This window comes from Crocodylus porosus, unplaced genomic scaffold (genome assembly GCF_001723895.1).
Source record: "Crocodylus porosus isolate Cpor-Errol unplaced genomic scaffold, CroPor_comp1, whole genome shotgun sequence".
NCBI classification, from domain to species: domain Eukaryota; kingdom Metazoa; phylum Chordata; order Crocodylia; family Crocodylidae; genus Crocodylus; species Crocodylus porosus.
Genome location: NW_017728931.1, coordinates 125,276,097 through 125,296,729, shown reverse-complemented (window position 1 = coordinate 125,296,729; position 20,633 = coordinate 125,276,097). Strand labels below are relative to the sequence as shown.

At 43.8% G+C, this 20,633-nt stretch overlaps 1 protein-coding gene across 12 annotated transcripts in view; it reads left to right on the top strand.

The window, feature by feature from the left end:
- Positions 1-20,633, top strand: part of MAGI2 (membrane associated guanylate kinase, WW and PDZ domain containing 2) — a 1,214,455-nt gene that overhangs the window by 804,662 nt on the left and 389,160 nt on the right. For all 12 annotated transcript variants that reach the window (XM_019543630.1, XM_019543629.1, XM_019543624.1 and 9 more), the window contains one exon: positions 12,658-12,868. In XM_019543630.1, coding sequence (XP_019399175.1) covers positions 12,658-12,868 — 211 coding nt within the window. The remainder of the gene's footprint in view (positions 1-12,657; positions 12,869-20,633) is intronic.

Genomic DNA, 20,633 nt, shown 5'->3' with positions numbered 1-20,633 from the left:
AGAATTTGGGGGGTGGGAGGGCAAGTGGGATCTACAGGAGCAATCAGAGATATGGGGGGGTGGCAGTATCTGTGGAAAGATCAGGGCAGAAGTGTGATCCACAGGGAGGATTGGGAGGCAGGCAGGATCCTTGGGCGTAATTAGTGGGGGCAGGTGGGGTCCACATAGGGGTTGGTGGAGTCCAGGAGGGTTTGGCAGGATCAGAGGGCTTACAAGATCAGGGGGAGGGTTTGGGGGTGATCAAAAACTATTTTTAGCTCCCCAACCCTCCCCCCCAGGAACCTACACCACTGTTTGCCCAGCCCTTCCCCACACCAATACTTACTTTCTTGAATGCTGATAAAACCAGCACCTGGAGCAGCTTGTGGGATGGAGCATTGGGGGTGGCTGACTTGTCTGTAGAGGGTGGGATGCTGAGGGGCTGGGGCTGGAAATAGCTTGGGGATCAGGTATGAAAAGTGCAGCCCTGAGACTGAGGCCAGTGGCTGGGCTTTCCCAGTCCTGGGGCTGCACAACTAACTGTACCAAAGTTTCTTGCACCTGCCTTACCTAGATCTATTAAGTTTGAGTGTACATTGATCCAGGAATATCTTAGACCAGGTTCCACTATTTTTTAATGGTCTATGTGCATGGTATTGTTACAGGTTTAGATTGGTTTCCAATCACTGAGACTGGGTCTAAGTGTAAAGTCCACACCTGGGTGAACTAATATCAGGTGGCCATTTTTAACCTAATCTAACTTCCACCTAACCCCCACACATGTCTGCACTTTGTGTAACAATAAATCTAACCACAGACCCCAAACCATAAGAGAGAATGGCAGCTCTCCTGAAACAGTGTCCCACAGTATGGGAATGCAATTTCACATTGTACAGACTTCTGACAAAATGCTTTGGTTCATTCAAGAAACTGTTTTTAGCAGCAGTGCACCAATAAAGATTTTTTGGGCCGACACCGATGGTTGATTAGTAACAAGCTATATCGGCCGATGCAAATCTGATTGCAGCCCAGCAGCTTGGAGATCAGCTGGTAAATCTGTTGGGGGGAAGGGGGGGGGGATGAAAAGGGTTGGAGGGCTCAGATTTAGGCCCCTGTGGTGAGGTAGGGAGTGGGGCTGGGACAGACACTGCCCAGCTGAGGTGGGGCAGGGCATGGGATGGAGCCATGAGCAGCTTGTCTGGGAGTCACAGGGCAGGGGTCCCCCACTGCTGCATGTACCCCTGGGGAAGACATAGGGGCCGTGCACCCCCTGGATCTGTGCATGAGTTGAGGGCAAGCTGCCACTGTGGGCTGGACCCAGGGGTGGCGATGGGCTCTTTCTGGTGGGAGGTTTGGGCTGGGGCTGCACTCAGGGTGGGTGGCACTGGAAAGAGTGGCTGTGGTCAATTCTGGGATAGCTGTAGCCCCCCCCCACCATAACTTCCCTCCCAGCACCACTGTCACCATGTGCTCCAAGCACAACCCCAGCTCTGCTGCCTAGAAAAGCCTGGCACCACCCCCAACCCCAGCCCACAGTGGCAGCTCGCTGCATGCACAGATCCAGAAGGTACATGCCCCTCATGCCTCCCTGGGGCTGCATGCAGAAGCAGGAGCCACCCATCATCCCCACACCTGCCTGGACCAGCTGTCCTAAGACCTGACCAGGCAGTGCCTGCCCTTACCCAGCCCCACTCCCTCCCTCACCATGAGGGCCTTCATATGCCCTCCCCTTGCCCCTTCCCTTCCCCCACGCCTTCCCCCCAACAAACTTACCAGCCCAACACTACTGTCCAAGGTGCCAGGCTGGCCACATGTATACTGCAGCTACATGCATGCACACATCATTTATTGGCAACATTATCGGCCACAACAAACTGATTGCCGATAATGTTAATTTTCCTTTTATCAGTGCCGATATGATATAAATTGACGTATTGATGCATCTCTAGTTTCAACTTGAAGCAAACCAACCAAAAACAAAATATTTCTTTCTGATTAAAATTTCAATAAAATTGAAAGTGGAAAACATTGATTCTTAGAGTTTCTACAAAAAGGATTCCAAAAGAAAATTCTCAGCTAGCTGTAGGTGATGCATTTACAGATTTTGGTTGGGCCATTTTACCATTTGTAAGTAGCACTGAAAAAAATGTGAGAAAAACATTAATCAGCATAGTTAAAGGTAAACTTCAGGGGACTTGATAACTGTATTATCATTCTAAATATTGGTGAATTACATTATTACTGTTCACTATAATTATTTTGGCCTATACCCTATATGAATCCTTGAAGTTACTCCTTTGAACCCCTGTTAAAAGTGTCTGTTACAGGCTAAGTGTTAATTGAGCTCCACAATGAGATATTGGAAAGTCAGCTCAAGATTTAGTACGGATGGAGAGAAGTAGGCCCAGGAAGAATAGAAAACTACTGAGTCTTTTCTGGAAAGATGATAGTCAAAGCTATAATGGAGGATGACTGATGAAATCTTGACTCCATAGAAATCACTGGGAGCTTTGCGGCTCACTTTCGTACAGTAATACTAATAATAAACTGATGACAGTAGAACTTATCATTATTGTTAAAAGTTAAATCAGTTTCTTTAGCAACAGCCAGCATTAAGATTTGACTGCACTAGTCACCATCTCCTGCTTTTTTCTCTCACTGAAACTGTTTTTACAATCTTCCAAATTCAAACTGAAACATGCCTTTATAAAAAGTGGAGAGAACTTCACTGCCCGTGTATTATTCACTTCCCCTCCAGACACAAATGGAAGCTATTCCAACAATTGCAATATCTACCAAAGAAGAAAAGCCCTGACAGGCTCAAATTAATTGATGAATGAGACATGAGAAAGAGCAAGTTTCAGAAGGACCATTGCAAGCCTCAGGTACCCAGCAAAGCAAGAGGGTAGCATCGACCACCCCAAAAGGTGCAACAGGTCTAGAGAAGTGCAGATTATTGTGTCTTTTTGATACATAGGAATAGTTTTAAAAGAGACATGTTGATTTGCATGGAAAGCTATAGATTCTTGATCCATCTATAACAACACTTCCACTGTGTAAAAAAAAATGATTTTTTTTCTCCAGAGCTGTTAAAGTCCTAAATTAATATTTAATAATATTGTGTAAATTGTTTAATATTGTTTTAATTGTTTTCTACCTAAGTTGCTTTAGGCAGATGAGTCATTTCCTTACTTCCTGAAGCACACTGTTTTATATTTTTCTGCAGGAATAATCTGCAGTGTTAAAAAGATTCTAGAAGCAGCATATTCTCTTGGAGTCCTGAGCTGTAGAAAACAGCGTCCATCACTGCACACTAAGAAAGAGCTGTGCAAAGAGACATTCTTCTAATTCAGTAACTTTATAACTTTCAATTTGGGGTGTTTTTACTGTAAGGCTAAAATAACAGTATCTAACTTCAATACAAACTGTTTTTCCCCCAAAGTCTGCTGCATTTTACACATAAGCACAGATGTCAGTCCTCTGCCATTGCCTTCTCAGGTTGCATACTCAATATACAGCACAAAATTGCTTTCTTTAGTGTTTTTGAAAATTGGACCGTGCAATCCCTTTTTGTCTCGAGACAGTAACTCCACTGGGCTATTCTACTACCTTATTTTCTTTGGCATCAGATATTTTTAGGATATATATTATGGAACAATTTTGAGAGCTCTTATAGCAAAGCCATTACTTAAAGGTTGATGTTTGTAAAATGTTGCTACCCTAGCATTTGCTCTAAAACAAGCCCATCCACATATTTTCAGCCAGAGATTGTGTGTGGGGCAGAAAGAGTTATTGTTGGGACTATAAAAAAAAAATCACCAAAATTACTAATTGTAAATCAAACATTATTTATCAAAACTCCAAGAGGCATTGAGACAAAAAATTGTGTAACTAGGACAGGTGAGAGAGGAACCAGCTGTCTTCCCACTCCCACTGACCCCTTCTCCAATGATCAATATTTTTTTTCTGCCTCTACCCTCAGCAATGGGTACTGAAAAAACTTGTGACACCTCTGAAGAAGAACCCTAATGAAAACTGAAACTAAAATTAAAATATGTGAAACTGGAGCTATTATTTCTTAAGACATAATTAGGGGTCTACTTAAATCACGGTTATATTTACCAATTTTTGTGGGCTTGTAACTGTATAAAGAGCAAATCTAGCAGACATTTCACAGATGTGCTCTGGCAGCCCCTCCCCTCGGTGCTAATTGGTGGCGGGGGGAGGTGCAAGGGGATGGCTGCTATCTTGACTGCTGTCTGACCTTCATGTGGTCCCGGCCTTTGGCAATGATTAGCAGAGAGGCCTTTGTGGGGAGCAGGTATGAGGGGGCAGTGGCCATCTTTTCTCCTTCCCTTTGTGCCGGCCCACCAGCTGGCGCCTTCCCCTTCCAGATGAGCTGTGAGGCTGGGCCACAGTGGCAGCAAGGCCTGCTGACTCCCACTGGGAAGCCAGCATTTTATTTTTATTAAGGTTTTTTTAGTTGATTTTGTGGACAATCACAGGTTTCACAGTTTCTGTGAAATCCACGAAACTGTGATTTAAGTAGGCCCCTAGTCATAATCATTAGTTTCTTTAAACAGGATAGAACACAATACAATAGGTTTACTGTTTATTTCTGTAGTGATTCAGTATTTTACAAGTCAATGAGGTATTGGATATACAAGGATTTTGTAGGCAAGTAGAGTTGCCATTATACTTTCAACAGTAAGGTATACAGAATCCTGGGCATTCTCCACTACTCATAATCTAACAAGGAATAACTGACACAATGCATATACTTAACTCTCAACAAACAATGAATTTCCTTCATTATATTAGCCACACTAGCCACATACATATGAACTCTCAAAAATTTCTTACAGAAGTGTGATTAATTGGTGAACTCCTGGGAGGTGAGAGATCCTGTTCAAATGTGACAGAATAGAATGGAGTTTGGTTTTATCTGCTGTCTCTTGAGATTTTTCCAAAGTGCTTTGTAAAACTATGCATTCTGGATAGCGACAGAGCAACAAGGCATTGTGGTACTGTGTTCTACTGCAATAGATACAAATGACATCATAGAGTGACTTGTAACAATGCCAAAGGCATAAACATTTATTCTATTCAAGAATCAACGTGTTGTTATGTATGTACACAAATAGGGGTTATATTCTACTTTTAATTCCATTCAATTCTGTATTTAATTACTGCTAACAGTGGAAGAGAGAGAAATTACTAATATTCCACCACCTCCACTATCAGTTTCAGCTCCCAGAACTCTGTACACAGGCTCTTCAGTCAGTGCTTGCTAGATTCCCCTCTGCCTGTACATAAGGTAAACTACAGTGACACAACAGGAAAGTAGAAGGGCAGCAAAGTAAAAACCTTGGTCTTCAGAAAACCAGACTTTGACTCACTTGGGGAACTAAAGGGCAAAATCCCTTGGGAGGCCATTCTGAGGGGGAGAGGAGTCCAGGAGAACTGGCTATACTTTAAATCAACCTTACTGAGGCAGGAACAAGCCATCCTAAGATGGGAAGTCTAGCAAGTATGGCAGAAGTCCAGCTTTGCTTAGCAGGGAACTCTTCAGTAAGCTAAAACATAAAAAAGGAAGCTTATAAGAAATGGAAACTTGCACAAATAACTAGGTAGGAGTATAAGAGCACTGCTTGAGCATGCAGGGATGAAATCAAGAGGCCAAAGCACAACTGGAATTGCAGCTAGAAAGGGACGTGGAGGGTGACAAGAAGGGTTTCTACAAGTATGTAGGAACAAGAGGAGGATCAATGAAAGTGTGGGTCCTTTACTAAATGGGGGAGGCAAACTAGTGACAGAAAAGGTGAAGTGCACAATGACTTTTTCACCTCAGTCTTAAGAGGCAAGGTAAGCTCCCGGACTACTGCACCTGGCAGCACAGTTTGGGGAGGAGGTAAGCAGTCAACAGTGGCAAGATAACAGGTTAGAGATTATTTAGAAAAGCTGGGCATGTACAAGACCATGGGCTGGATGGGATGCACCCGAAGGTGTGGAAAGAGTAGGCCGATATTCAGAGCCACTGGCCATCATATTTGAAAACTCATGGTGATCAGGGGAGGTTCTGGATGATTGAAAAAGGGCAAATATACTGCCCATCTTTAAGAAAGAGAAGAAGGAGGATCCAGCAAACTACAGACTGGTCAGCTTCATCTCAGTCCCTGGAAAAATCATGGAGCAGGTCCCCAGTGAATCCGTTTCTAAGCACTTGGAGGAGAAGAAGGTGAATAGAAATAATCAGCATGGATTCACCAAGGGCTAGTCATGCCTGGCCAACCTGATTGCCTTCTATCTATAGGCCAATTAGCCTAACTTCTTTCCCAAGGAAAATCCTAGAAAAATTCATTAAGAAGCCTCTATGCAATAGGCTTGCAGAAGGTAGGATTCTAAATGACAGCCAGCATGGTTTCATCTTGGGCAGGCCTTGGCTCACCAATGTCATCTACTTTTATGATCAGGTAACTCACCACCTGGATAAGAGAGAAGAGGTTGACATTGTATACCTAGACTTCCAAAAAGCCTTTGATCTGTTATCCCACAACATTCTCACAGCAAAATTGATGGATTGTGGGCTTAATTGTGAGAAATGTAGCTGGGTATGAAGCTGGCTGTGGGGTAGGACCCAGAGATTCCTAATGAATGGATCTGTGTCATCCTGGCAGGAAGTGGCCAGCAGTGTCCTGCAGGGTTCAGTACTTTTAAACCTCTTTATCAACGATTTGGATGTAGGGGTGAAGAGCTCGCTGGCCAAGTTCATGGACGACACCAAGTTATGGGGAAGTGTGGTCACAGTTGAAGATTGGGTACAGATACAGGCAGATCTAGACAGGCAGCAAGTTGGGCAGGTCGGAACCAAATGAAGTTCAACATTGCGAAATGTAAAGTGCTCCACCTGTGTATGAACACAGTATGAATATGATCTTGCAGTGTGATGCTGGGCAAATAATACTTTGGCAAGCATCAGTTGATGCATCTCCAACAAAACCAAGGAAGTGATTCTTCCACTCTACTCAGTACCGGTGAGACCGCAGCTGGAGTACTGCACCCAGTTCTGGGCACCACACTTCAACAAGGACATGGGAGAGTTCAGAGAAGGTCCATCCGTATGATCAGAGACTTACACAGCAAGCCATAAGAGGAAAGGCTGAGGGATCTGGGACTCTTCAGCCTAAAAATGAGAAGACTGAGAGGGCACCTGGTATCAGCTTACTGCTACATCAGGTATATCAAGGGCTCAGTGAACAACTTTTCACCTGGGCACCCTTGGGGAAAACCAGGAGTAATGGCCACAAGCTCCTTGAAGACCATTTCAGGCTCAACATTAGGAAAAACACCTTCACAGTTAGAGTGTCCAGACTGTGGAATAAGATCCATCCAGAGGTGGTGCAATCACCTACTCTGGAAATCTTCAAGAGGAGACTGGACAGTCACCTTGCTGGGGTCAACTAACCACAGTTGTCTTTCCTGCCTGGTGTAAGAGACTAAACCTGATGATCTTCTGAGATTCCTTCCAGCCTTACAATCTATGAATCTGTGATGAGATGACTGGCTCTGGATGCATGAAGAGCAGTGAATATGATATACCTTGACTTTAGCAAGGCTTTTGATACAGTCTCCCACAACATTCTTGCAAGCAAGCTAAAGAAGTATGGGCTGGATGAATGGCTTGTGAGGTGGATAGAAAAATGCCTGGATCATGAGCCTCAAAGGGTAGTAATCAATGTCTCAATGTTTAGTTGGCAGCCAATATCAAGTGGAGTGCCCCAGGGGTTGGTCCTGGGGTTGATTTTGTTCAATATCTTCATCAATGACCTGGAAGATGTCATAGAGTGCACCCTCAGGAAGTTTTCAGATGACACGAAGCTGGAGGGAACAGTAGATACACAGGAGGGTAGGGCTAGGATCCAGAGTGACCTAGAAAAATTGGAGGATTGGACCAAAAGAAATCTCATGAGGTTCAGCAAGGACAAGTGCAACATCCTGCACTTAGGATGGAACAATCCCAGCGCTATTACAACCTGGGGACCCACTAAGTAAGCAGAAAAGGACCAGGGGGTTACAATAAGCTGGACAATAACAGTGGACAATAAGCTGAATATGAACCAGCAGTGTACCCTTGCTGACAAGACTAATGGCATACTGGGCTACATTGGTAGGCGTGTTGCCAGTAGGTCAACGGAAGTGATTACTTCACTCTCTTCTGCACTGGTGAGGCTACATCTGGAGTACTGTTCAGTTTTGTCCCCTTCCCCTCCCACCCTTATACACACTGCAGAAAGAATGTGAATAAATTGGAGAGAATCTAACAGATGATAATGAAAATGGTAAGGGGGCTGAGGCACATGATTTATGAGCTGAGATTGAGGGAACTTGGCTTATTTAGTCTAGAGAAGAGAAGACTGACAGGAGATTTAATACCAGCCTCCAACTACCTGATGGGTGGTTCCAAAGAGGATGGATCTGGACTGTTTTCAGTAGTGGAAGATAACAGAACAAGGAGCAATGGTTTCAAGTTGCAGTAAGGGAATTTTAAGTTAGATATTAGTAATAACTTTGTCAATAGGAGGGTCAAAAAACACTGGAATCAGTTACCCTGAGTGTTGTCTTGTGGGGCCAGGCCAACTTTCAGGATCTCCAAATTACACTGTTAGATGGGAGGGTGTGACACAATGGCATATATACAGACACAAAAATCAATTAGGTGCATACACACACACTACCAACTCAGGCACATACACATCCAAGATGACCAGATTAAGTATATTCACACCTATCGCCAATTCAAGCATATATACACTATACACACCAAAAATTAGACAAAAATCAGTTGTCAATACCTTCGTGCCCAATACATATACACAAACACACATTTTCATGGATGTGTGTTAATCCTAGGGGGCATTTGGGGCAATTTGGTGTGTGGGGTTACTTAAGGTCAAGTGGCCATGGGGTTACTCGAGGTTACTGGGGCTTGGGGTTACTTAGGGTTAATGTGCCCCGGGGTTACTGGGGGTCACCTGGTGCCAGGGTGGAAGCAAGGGAAGAAGCCTGGTGGCAAGGAGAAGACAGCCAGGAAATAGGGAGGCAGAAAGCTGGGAGATTGGGGCTGGAAACTGAGGCAGAAACCTGGGAGATTGCCGGGAAATCAAGGAGGAGGGTTGGGAGGTCAGTAAGATAAAAACTCAACTCGGGGTTTCAAAATAACAAGTTTATTAAACACACAACACACTACATAGCCCCACAAAGTTATTGGTTCCTACACACACACACACACACACACACACACACACACACACACAAACACTCACATACACTGGTAGCAAGAAAAAGGCTTGGTGGAGGGATTGAACTCAAGGTGTGTAGAGACAGAGTCCAGGTCCTTTGGTTAAGAAAGGAAGGTGGGTGATAGCTACCTATCCTGGGCTGTGAGTTGGTCGTTGATGGCCAGTTGGGGTCTTCTCCAGCAAGGTGTTGTCCGGAGGGGGTCACCGGCAGGGCCTCTGGGTGGATGGTGTAGTGCTGGTCCAGATGGAGAGGGTGTCCCACTGGGTCTGTCTTCACTACCCCTTTTTATAGAGGCAGACCTTCTATGACCCTAGTGGCAGGGGCATGCCCAGGCAAGGGTCAGCCCTGGTGTACTGGGGATCTGCAGTTCCAGGTGCCTGTGTTGCAATAGTGGGTTGGCTGATTTCTGTAGGGTCTTTGTCTTTCAAGGGTTTCTGTTCTGTCCCTGGGTGAGGTCGATGGTTCCTGGGTGACTCAACTCCAGTCGTTGAGTTGATGATCCAATTGTTGAGTTGATTATTCAGTAGAGGCCTGCTACCATTGTATCTGAAGCACCCTCATTCATCCCCATTCATTCAGGAACCAATTTACATGAGACTGGTTAGACATGAGACATGAGGTTATACCTGGGCAGAGGACACAAGATGGAGGCTTGACTTACAAAATGGAAACGTGACATAACTTGACATTACTTACGCTAACTTACACATATAGGCCTAAATTATATAGTATCAATAGAAAAAATGATAAAAATCAGTAAAGCAGTATAAACACAATAATTATACAATATAAAACAGTGGCTCAAAGGAGAGAGAAAAAAAACTTGCTACAAAAATGCTAAAGTTTATCCCATGTCTTAGCTCACTGTACGTCTTAGCTTACTCATACTTATCTATAGGAAATAGAGAGGGAGAGAAAAAGAATCAGAAATAGTTGGAGAAGGCAGGGAATGCATTTCAAAATAAATAAAAGAAAAATTGGGGGGTTTGCTGCAAGAGAGGTTGTGGAATCTCTATCTTTGGAGGTTTTTAAGACTCGGCTAAACAAAGTATACACTAAAATGATCTAGCTGGAGATGGTTCTGCCTTGAACAGGGGATTGAACTAGATGCCCTCCTAAAATCCCTTCCAATCCTGATTTTTCTAGGATTCTATGATTCTACATCCCAAATTTGAATAACACTTTCTTTTCTAGGGCCTCCACTGCTTTAATATTTTGCTTCAAGCTACAGGTCACACAATTTAGGTCAGATTTTCAAAAGAACTCAGCTCTTATTTAGACGTTTACATTTTTTCATAAGCAGACGAAAGTCAGTACGCAGCAGTTTCTGTGATGCACATGGCAAAATTTTCAAAAGAATGCAACATGTTGGGTTCTTCTGAATCACACTATGTGATGGAGACTGGCTTTGGAGCAAGACTGACAATAGCGATACAAGCACTTTTTACTTGCATTATTTTTGGTATCACATGTAATGATCTATTTATGATGTTATGTACTTCTCGAAAGTACTGCAGATATAGTTCTACACACAAATTTGACTACAATGAAATCTACCTTTGTAAACTCATCCCACCCTATCTCACCAAATGCCTTTTAAATAACTAAATTTTGTCCATTTGAAAGTTAGGAAACTTGCATAATCATCCAAAAAACCTCAGTTCTCACTAATACTGCTGATGCAGGGCTGTTTCTTTATGCTAAAGTGCTCCCTTTTTTGTTAGCCAGCCAATGACAAGTTTGCCTGCCTCTCAGGAATTTTTCTTGATTATTGATTATGCCCACCACTCCCAGAACACATCAGCCAGCAGCCTTCAAATGTCAAATCAGAGATGTTTTTTACAAAAGAGTGCTGAAATTCATGTTTAGTGTGATGATCATAGTGCATTCCTCTCCTTCATACATGCAGATATGGAAGGTATTTTATTCAGCAATGAACACAACCTGAAAATTCACTATGATAATAATAAAAAACATAGATAAAGTTGCTTTATCCACATCCCTGATATTTTTAGATGGAGGCTTATATAAAAATATGAAATCAAGGTATAGAGCGTTGGGTGGAAAACAGTCACTCCAATTGCTTTGGCCTGTCGTGGAAAACTGAACATCAGCACTTAGGGGCCTTTGAAAAAAGAAATGGAGCCCTATAGAACAAGGAAACAAGTGCTGGAATTTAACATCCCTGAGACTCACTCTGGCTTTGTGTCATGTGAGACTGAAATAACAAAGATCACAGCATTTGAGATATTAGCCGAGCAAAGCCTGTGTCTGTTCTGCTTTTGGCAACTTCCACAGGATGGTAAGCCTTCCTCCCATGGCTAAGTGATTGTGGAAGTCAAGTATGCATAAGACTTACGTAGTTGGGTCCCCTGGAATTGTAGATGTGCTTCCCATTCACAGTATGCTTTGAAGTATTAATACAAAGGTGCATTTGTATTTAGCTACCATTGTATTTGAGGAGGCTTATTCAGTTGTAAAGCATTTGCCCATTTAAGAAAATCTGAATTTGCCTGTAGTGACTGTTGGTAGAATAATGGGTTGGATACCCCAAAGAGAAACAACCTGACTTGCCAACTTAAGGAATCTGTAAAGAGTAAAAGAGCAAACATTTGAAAAAAGGCAAGGGAACAGCAGGATCCTCCCTCATGAGATTCTGGGATGCAGCTGGCAGCAGTCATTGACTGTGGCCTGAATCACTTAAACCCCGGTTTCACAAATTATGATGAAAATGAAGTCACTGCCACTTCACATATGGTTAATATACAGTGCTAGGTTGCATGGTGGTCAAATTGATTTCTTCATGAGGTATGATTACAAGAACGACCGTGGGGGGGGGGGGTGTTTCCTCAAGTTGAAAAGAATCTGCTTTTTGTCTGCCGCAGTAAAACAGCAGGGTGTTGACATTATGGGCGTAATACTTTAAGAGCTACAAGGTGTGGGACAATAGCACTGCTGGATGAAAGGCTGGCTTCCCTTCCATGCTGACTGCTAGTTTGGGAGGAGCTCTGGCAGAGACGGAGACAGAGCGCTTCTGGTTTGTGGGCAAACCAGAGATGTGTAGCTACATTGCGTACGCCCTCCTCAAACCCCCTCAGAACAATAGAGGGCAGTGAAAAACATGCTTTCCTTGGTATATCAGGCACTTGAATCTCTTGGTTTTTATTACTTATGCTTTAGATTTTTGTCTTGCTTTATTTTATTGTGCATTGGGGGGTGAGAGGGAGAATGGACTTTTATAAACATAATATCATCTTCTTTCTCCTAGGACTTCTGTTTTCCAGCATTAGATATTGGCCTACACAGTTAACCTTCCATGTTATATAAAAAGATATAAACCCAAGAAAGAAATCTTAAGGTTTTTCTGTTTTCTTGTAGAATCAAGTGAACATGAGGAGAAGAGTATGGGCGTCTCAGGTGAAATTTCCTCACAGCCTTGCCCGGCACCAGGATACAGTCAGCCTGAAGAAGCAAAGGAGGATATGGATGTAACAAAGCAGACAAAACCTGAAGAGAATGATGATTTGGGCCCATTGCCCGATAACTGGGAAATGGCTTACACAGAAAAGGGGGAAGTCTACTTTATTGAGTGAGTTTTACACATTCTTTTCTCTCTTTCTATTAAAAGGAGCATGTATCTGCGTGAGGAAAATTCTTTGGTACTACAGACTGGAATGTCACATCAAACACAACCCCAAGGTCTTGCATCTGCGTCAGCAGAGAGATCGTGGCTTGCATTTGCAACATCATCCAGATGGCTGGCTGGTGTTGAAGAAGTGAATTTGAGCGTAGCTAGAGAATATGGAACTTTTACTGCAGCAGCTGCAAGTGGAAAACATCAGCTGTGTGAAGAAGGCAGCTGGGCCCTGCTAGGCTAAGAACAGAAGTTACATGTAAACCTGTTTAAGTGATCAGAAACTGGTTTAAACCTGTAACAGAACCTGTAACAGAAAAGTTCAGTACACATAAACCGGTTTCACAAGGGCCAAAACTGGTTTAAGATAAACTGGGTTGAATGTAGTAATAGACTTAACCTGACTGAGGTCAAAGCAGTTTATGGAACTTCTGCCCCAGACCCCTTAAGTTAAATCAGAGTCTCCCAGCATCCCAGCATGCTTTGCAGCCCTGGGTTGGGCCATGCTGTTTGCTCCAGAGAGCAGGGTTGGCCCCACCCCTCTGCTCTCTAGTCGGAGCAGTGAGGGCTGCCTGACAAGTGGGGATGGTGGGAAATCTGAGGGGGGAGCAGCCCCTGCCAGACCTTTCCCCCCTAGAGCAGGAGGGGTGGGGGCGGGGTGGGGCAACAGCCTGAGAGGGACTGTCCTCCCTAGGCAAACCCCTGCTGGGGTCTGGGGTCTTGGAGGGGCTTTAATCCCCCTGTCCCCAGCTCAGTGTGCTGTCCACACCCCCTGCTCTCTGCTTCAGCAGAGTGCAGGTGGGCAACAGGTTGAGAGGGACTGCCCGCTGCAGGCAAACCCCAGCTGCAGTCTGGGACGCGTTTTAATTACCCCCCACCGCAGCTCAGTGTGCTGCCCTGCAGGACCAGACTGAGAGGTGAGAGGGGTTGGCAAAGACCTGGCACAATCATCATGTATGTGCTGAGGATCACAGACGACTTGAGCTAGTGTGACCAAAGAAAGCATAGAACTACATTTACATTATAAAGAAGACCCTGTAAAAGGTGGGAAACTGGAATACATAAGCCAAGACTTTCTGAATACCTGACTGCAAGGAGACAATCTGCCCTCAGGATTACATAAGACTTAGGCAGGACTTGGTCTTGTCTTTTTGGCGTATTATATTCCATTTTAAATTAGACTAAGCTGTGTGTGCTCTCACTGTGTTTGACTGGGCTGTATCCTAGCTTAGGCAAAGGTTTTCGGTTGTTCTGTCATTTGCAAAGTGCTGTGTTCAATACATGCTTGCTTCAGAGATAGAGCTATTCCTGTTCAATCTTTAACTAATTCAATGCCACTACCTTCCCCCCCCACACACCCCTGCCAAGTCTGAGAGCAGTTGACCCCCCTCAAGCAGGGAGTGGGAGGAGGGGAAAAGCCTGGCAGGCACTGCTCCCATCAGCAGACCCAAGCTAGGGTCCCCACCCTCCCTGGCCACGCCACCTCCTGTAGAGCAGGGGGAGGGAGCAAATCCTTGAAGGGCTTCTTTCTTCCCTTCCCTTTGGCAATAGCTCACAGGCATGCTCTAGCATCCCCCTCCTCCCACAGCTTCTGACTTGAGCCATTGCAGGCATATGGCTGCATTTCCTGAATTAAAAACGAAGGTCTGTTCATTTACTTATCAGTTCAATCTGCGTAGTTTAGACTAACCTGCACAGACTGAATCAATTCAGCCTCTGGCTTTTTCACTGTCTGTACTTAGCCTTGGGGACCAGGGTGTGGGCAGTCAGGGCAGGTCACTTAGTAAATGGGTGAAAACTGAACTGGGTTCACAGGGATCAGGGGTCAATGCTGAGGTCATGGTAAGCCAGGGGTAAAAACCACAGTCCCAGGTAAGCCAGGTGCCTAAGCCAAAGTCAGGGTGCACCAAGAGTCAAAGCTGAGGTCAGGGTGTGCTGGGAATCAGAACCAGAGTTCCAGTAAACAAGTCAAGAGATTTAAAGGAAGTCAGGGGCAAACTCATTACAGGCCCTGTGTTTGGCTGTAGTCGGAAAGCAGATTTTGGTGCTGCTAAAATTGTTTATATATAGGACAATTGCTAGATATGAGAGTAGACAACCATTATGAGAGTAGGATAATCACTAGAGTAGAACTATGACACTGGGCAGCACAGGTTTGGCAGGAGGTGAGCAGCCAACCATGGCAAAAGAACAGGTTAGGGACTATTTAGAAAAGCTGGACAAGTCCATGGGGCCAGATGGGGTTGCACCTGAAGGTGCTGAAGGAATTGGCTGATGTGATTGCAGAGTCAATGGCCATCATCTTTGAAAACTCATGGGGATCAGGAGAGGTCATGGATGATTGGAAAAGGGCAAACATAGTGCCCATATTTAAGAAAGGGAAAAAGAAAGATCCAGGGAACTGGAGACCAATCAGCCTCACCTCAGTCCCTGGAAAAATCATGGAGAAGATCCTGAAGGAATCTATTTCTATGCACTTGGAGAAGAAAAAGGTGGTCAGGAACAGTCAGTACGGATTCACCAGGGGCAAGTCATGCCTGAACAAACTGATTGCCTTCTATGATGAGGTGACTGACGCTAGGTGCAGGGAGACCAGTGGATGTGGTGTACCTTGATTTTAGGAAGGCTTTTGGTATGGTCTCCCACAACATTCTCTCGGGCAAGCTAAGGAAGTACAGGCTGGATGAATGGACTGTAAGGTGGATAGAAAACTGGCTGGAGCATCAGGTTCAGAGGGTAGTAATCAATGGCTCGATGTCTAGTTCGCAGCCGTTATCAAGTGGAGTGCCCCAGGCAGCTGCCCTGGGGCCAGTTTTGTTCAATGTCTTCGTCAGTTACCTGGAAGATGGCTTACCACCCTCAGCAAGTTTGCAGATGACACCAAGCTGGAGGGAGTAGTAGATATGCTGGAAGGTAGGGCTAGGATTCAAAGTGACCTAGACAAATTGGAGAATTGGACCAAAAGTAATCTCATGAGGTTCAACAAGGGCAAGTACAAAGTCCTGCACTTAGGACGAAACAATCCCATGCACTGGTACAGGCAGGAGGCTGACTGGGTAGGCAGCAGCTCTGCAGAAAAGGGCCTGGGGATGACAGCAGACAGTAAGTTAAATATGAGCCAGCAGTGTGCCCTTGTTGCCAAGAAGGCTAACAGTATCCTGGGCTGCATTGGTAGGAGTGTTGCCAGTAGGCCAAGGGAAGTGATTATTCCCCTCTATTTATCTTTGGTGAGGCCAGATCTGGAGTACTGTTTGGTTTTGGGCCCCCCACTGCTGAGAGGATGTGAAGAAATTGGAGAGAGTTCAGCAGAGGGCAGGAAAAATGATGATGTGGCTGGGGGACATGACTTATGAGGACTGGCTGAGGGAACTGGACTTATTTAGTCTAGGGAAGAGAAGACTGAGAGGGGATTTAATAGCAGCCTAAACTACCTGGAGAGAAGTTCAAAAGAGCTAGACTGTTCTCAGTGGTGGCAGATGACAGAACAAGGAGCAATGGTCTCAAGTTGCAGCAAAGAAAGTTTAGGTTGCGTATGAGGAAGAATTTTCTCACTAAGGGGGTAGTAAAACACTGGAACAGGTTACCCAGAAAGGTGGTGGAGGCTCCATCCTTGGAGGTTTTCAGAACCTGGCTAGACAAAGCTTTGGCTGGGATGATCTAGTTGGGGATGGTCCTGCTTTGAGCAGAGGGTTGGATTAGATGATCTCCTGAGGTCCCTTCCAACCCTAATTTTCTATTATTCTATGATTTACTTCCCATTCCAGTAGTCTGTATGGCTACAAACATTGCAGTTTCAGAAAAAAAATACAGACCATATTCTTCTTTCTTACCAATAGATCACCTCTAATAATGTTGTTAGTAATCAAAGGTTGCTAGTTTCTGATTTGTGTTTTGTAACCAATAATTAGTGAACTGGTGAACTATAGACAACTATTATAGATGTTACCAGTGGGCAGACTCACTAGGGAATGATGTTGATATGATTCTTTCAATTCCAAAAGAAGGATCTCTGAATATTAGCATGAGGAAAGTGGAAGAAAGATTTAGTTGTTATGGCTCATGCTTTCTTTCTGTTTGTTGTGCCTCCTACAAAAAGAAAATCAAAATGAATAAAGATTCAAAGCCCCCCTTTAAACTGATTGAGCAAAACAACCAAAAGACCCCTTACATTTAATAGGATTTAAGTAAATACTACAGTGATTTTCTGAGTTGGACCATAGTACATGTCTTTGCAAGACTTTAATTTGCTCCTGTTGCACATCCAGTTCATCTGTAGATGGAATGTGAGATTACCGCGAACCACTCAGAACTGTTGCCATCACACGTGACATTTCTCAGAAAGAAGATAAAAGTTATTGGCCCCTGATCTACAAGAAACCATGGGGAAAAATTCAGTATATCGCCTAACACCACCAGTCAAAAAAACCCAACATATAGCCTTCCTTTCAGGAGTTGTTACAATCCGTGCAGACTGCTAACAATTATTTTATTTTTAAAAACATTTAAAATAAACATAATAGGGCCCCCAATGTTTTCAGTCTTTTTTCAAGTTTTTATTTTAGATAAGTTGTTGGTGTTTTCATGAAATATATACCAGTAAAATACTCTGCCATGAGGATTAACATAACTGGCGAGCCTAATAGCTTCCAGGGCATACAAGTCTAAAAAGAGCAGAAATTGTTGAAACATAAATGTTCTTCACTGAAAAGGGCAAATTATGCTTATTCAGGAAAGAAGAATACACATAGTGACTTCTAAAACAGGCAGTGTATAACTGCGCTCTCCTCAGGGGGTAGCTCAAACATGCTCCTGACTCTTCCCTCCTCTCCTTACTTAATTCTTGAACAGATTTATATACTTTGCTAGATACCAGCCTGAGTAATGTGGCACTTTTATATTGACTTGCTGCAATAAAAGCTGTACAATTATGTACGAGCTTATATTTCTTGTAACTAACATGCCAACTTGCTACAGTGAAAAGCACTGCAGGAATTGTTTTAATTGAAAATTAATGTATATTTCATAAAGAATAAAGCAAATGCAAATAGCCCTGCTGTTTGTAGGGCAAGTGTACCCTCTTCTCCCCGCAAGTTCCTTGGATGCTGCAGCTTACTTCCTTTGCTGAAAACAGACTGGTATACACTACAGTTCTAACAATACCCGTCGTTCACTTCCACCAAATGGATGTTACATAAAGCAGAGAAATCAATCAGAGGTGCAGCCTGGGTAAGAAGAGTGATAAGAGCTTATTGCCTTTTGGAAATATATTCTTGCACAGTGTAAGTGCATGATCATTTGCTGAGTCCCCAACAAAATGTGATCTCCTTGATCATTTGATTCCCTGCATTGCTCAGACTTTGCAGGGTTAAGCTTGGATGGCATGCGGTGAGGATGCCGTTAAATTGCCTCTTTGTTTACAAGTCAGTTTGGTTAATGGCATAAAAGAGACTCCATTTGCTTTTGTGAAAAACAGAAAGATGAAAAGACAACAAAAACCTATTTGTTTAACACCCTCTCCCTGAACAGTTGTAAATGCTGTATCAGATTATAAAATAAAAGATAAAAGAAGACATTTTAAAATGTAAATCACAATGGATGAAAAAATATCACTACTATGCTGTTTCTCAGATTGCTTCATTGGAGGCTTCTGTGAATTGCCATTTAAACTCCAAAGATTGCAAACAGTAAGCAACCCCCACTATGGCTGTCACAGGTATACCCAGAAGATTAACATTTCAAGAGGAGAGTGGTTTTCCTAAAATCACCTCCAGCTAACTTCCAATTTTTTGGGGGCAAGTCAATATATCAAAACTCCCATTGGCATGAATGTAGCAGAGTTAGAGTGGAAGGGACCGTGACTTCATAACAAGAAGGAAAAACAGCTGCAGGCGGTCTTTGTTAATCACTAATGGCAGGATAGCACTCAGCAAAAACCTGTTGAAAGGCAAGGTCCCTACCTCTAGGTCTAACTAGGCAAAACATTTCAGACACCAGATTCTCTGGGTGACAAGGGATGTTTGAGTCTTAAAGCATGGATATGTTTGCTTCCAACTTTTGTAGTAAAGGCATGACTCTGTGGTTGCCTAGATAGATTAACATCAATAGATTTCATGGAAAACAGGAAGAACATCCTTTCCATTGTACAATTCTCATGACAATATTTCTCCTGACAAGCAATTTACATGCAGTCCTTTGTGCTCCCTAGGAGCCTCCCTTTTACAAGCGTATCCAAATTTTCAAACATAGGCACCCAGATAGGAGTCCATCCCTTGCTTTTATTTGGATTAAGAGCATATGCTAATGAGAGCATCCAATAATTAAAATGCTATTTATAAATTGGCTCAATACCAACAGAAGGCTCCAGTTCTGCTCCTCCCTCCCTCCTTTAAACAGAACTAATGAGTGTGACCCATTTCGATTTCCACATATAAATTTTGCTTATAACAACTTTTCAATGTTCATCTAACTTCCTAAATGGTTGGGGAGGTCTCCCTACTGGAGTGCCCAAAGCCTGCAGTCTTCTCGTTATCACCGTCACCCATGAAGCAAACACTGAGGTCAGCAAGTGCTGGCTCTATTGGGTCATTTGTAAACAGTGCTTTACCTTGTTCCCTGGTGCCTTATTGAAATAAATGCAAAAAGATTAAAAGCTACACAAGGCCCCAATTCAACAAAGGATTGAAACCTATTTTTAACTTAAAGTAAGTGGATAAAATTAATACTGTGCTTAAGTGCTTTGTAGATCTGGAGCCTGGAACACTGAAATAGCAAATTCAACAAACTAATTTGTAGCAACACAAACTCACTGAATCATACAGTTGGAAGAGACCTTAGGGTCCAACACCCTATATGAATGTAATAATCTTATTTCTAAATCTTCCCTTGACTGGTGCTTATCCAGCCTCCTCCTGAAAAACTCCAGTAAAGGTGATTCAACAACTCCCGGAGCAGACAATTTATACTACTTTATGTTTACAATACTACATACATTTTTTCCCAGAGATATAATTCATAGATTCATAGAAGTAGGGTCAGAAGGGACCTTGTAGATCATAGGGTCCGACCCCCTGCCCTGACAGGAGAGAAAAACCAGGCTCAAATGACCCCAGCCAGGTAGACGTCAAGCCTCCTCTTAAAGACCCCCAGGGTAGGACCCAGCACCACATCTCTTAGAAGATGGTTCCAGATTCTAGCCGCCCTGACAGTGAAGTAGTGCCTTCGGATGTCTAGTCTAAACCTACTCTCTAACAACTTGTGGTCATTATTCCTTGTTATCTCGGGGGGCACTCGGGGGAACAGGGTCTCTCCCAAACCCTGCTGGTTCCCCCTAGTGAGTTTATAGCCAGCCACCAGGTCTCCCATCAGCCTTGTCTTGTGAAGGCTGGACAGGTTCAGGTCCCATAGCCTCTCTACATAGGGTGTGCCCTGCTGTCCCTGGATCATGCAAGTGGCCCTCCTTTGCACCTTCTCAATGCTGTCCACATCCCTTCTGAAGTGCGGCACCCAAAACTGGACACAGTACTTTCACTGCGGCCTGACCAGTGTTGCATAGAGGGGGAGGATCACCTCCTTGGACCTGCTCGAGATGCATCTGTGAATGCACGACAAGGTACGGTTAGGCCTACTGACCGTAACCTCGCATTGTTGGCCTATGTTCATCTTGGCATCAGTAATGACTCCAAGATCTCTTTCTGCCACCGTGCTCTCGAGAAGGGAGTTG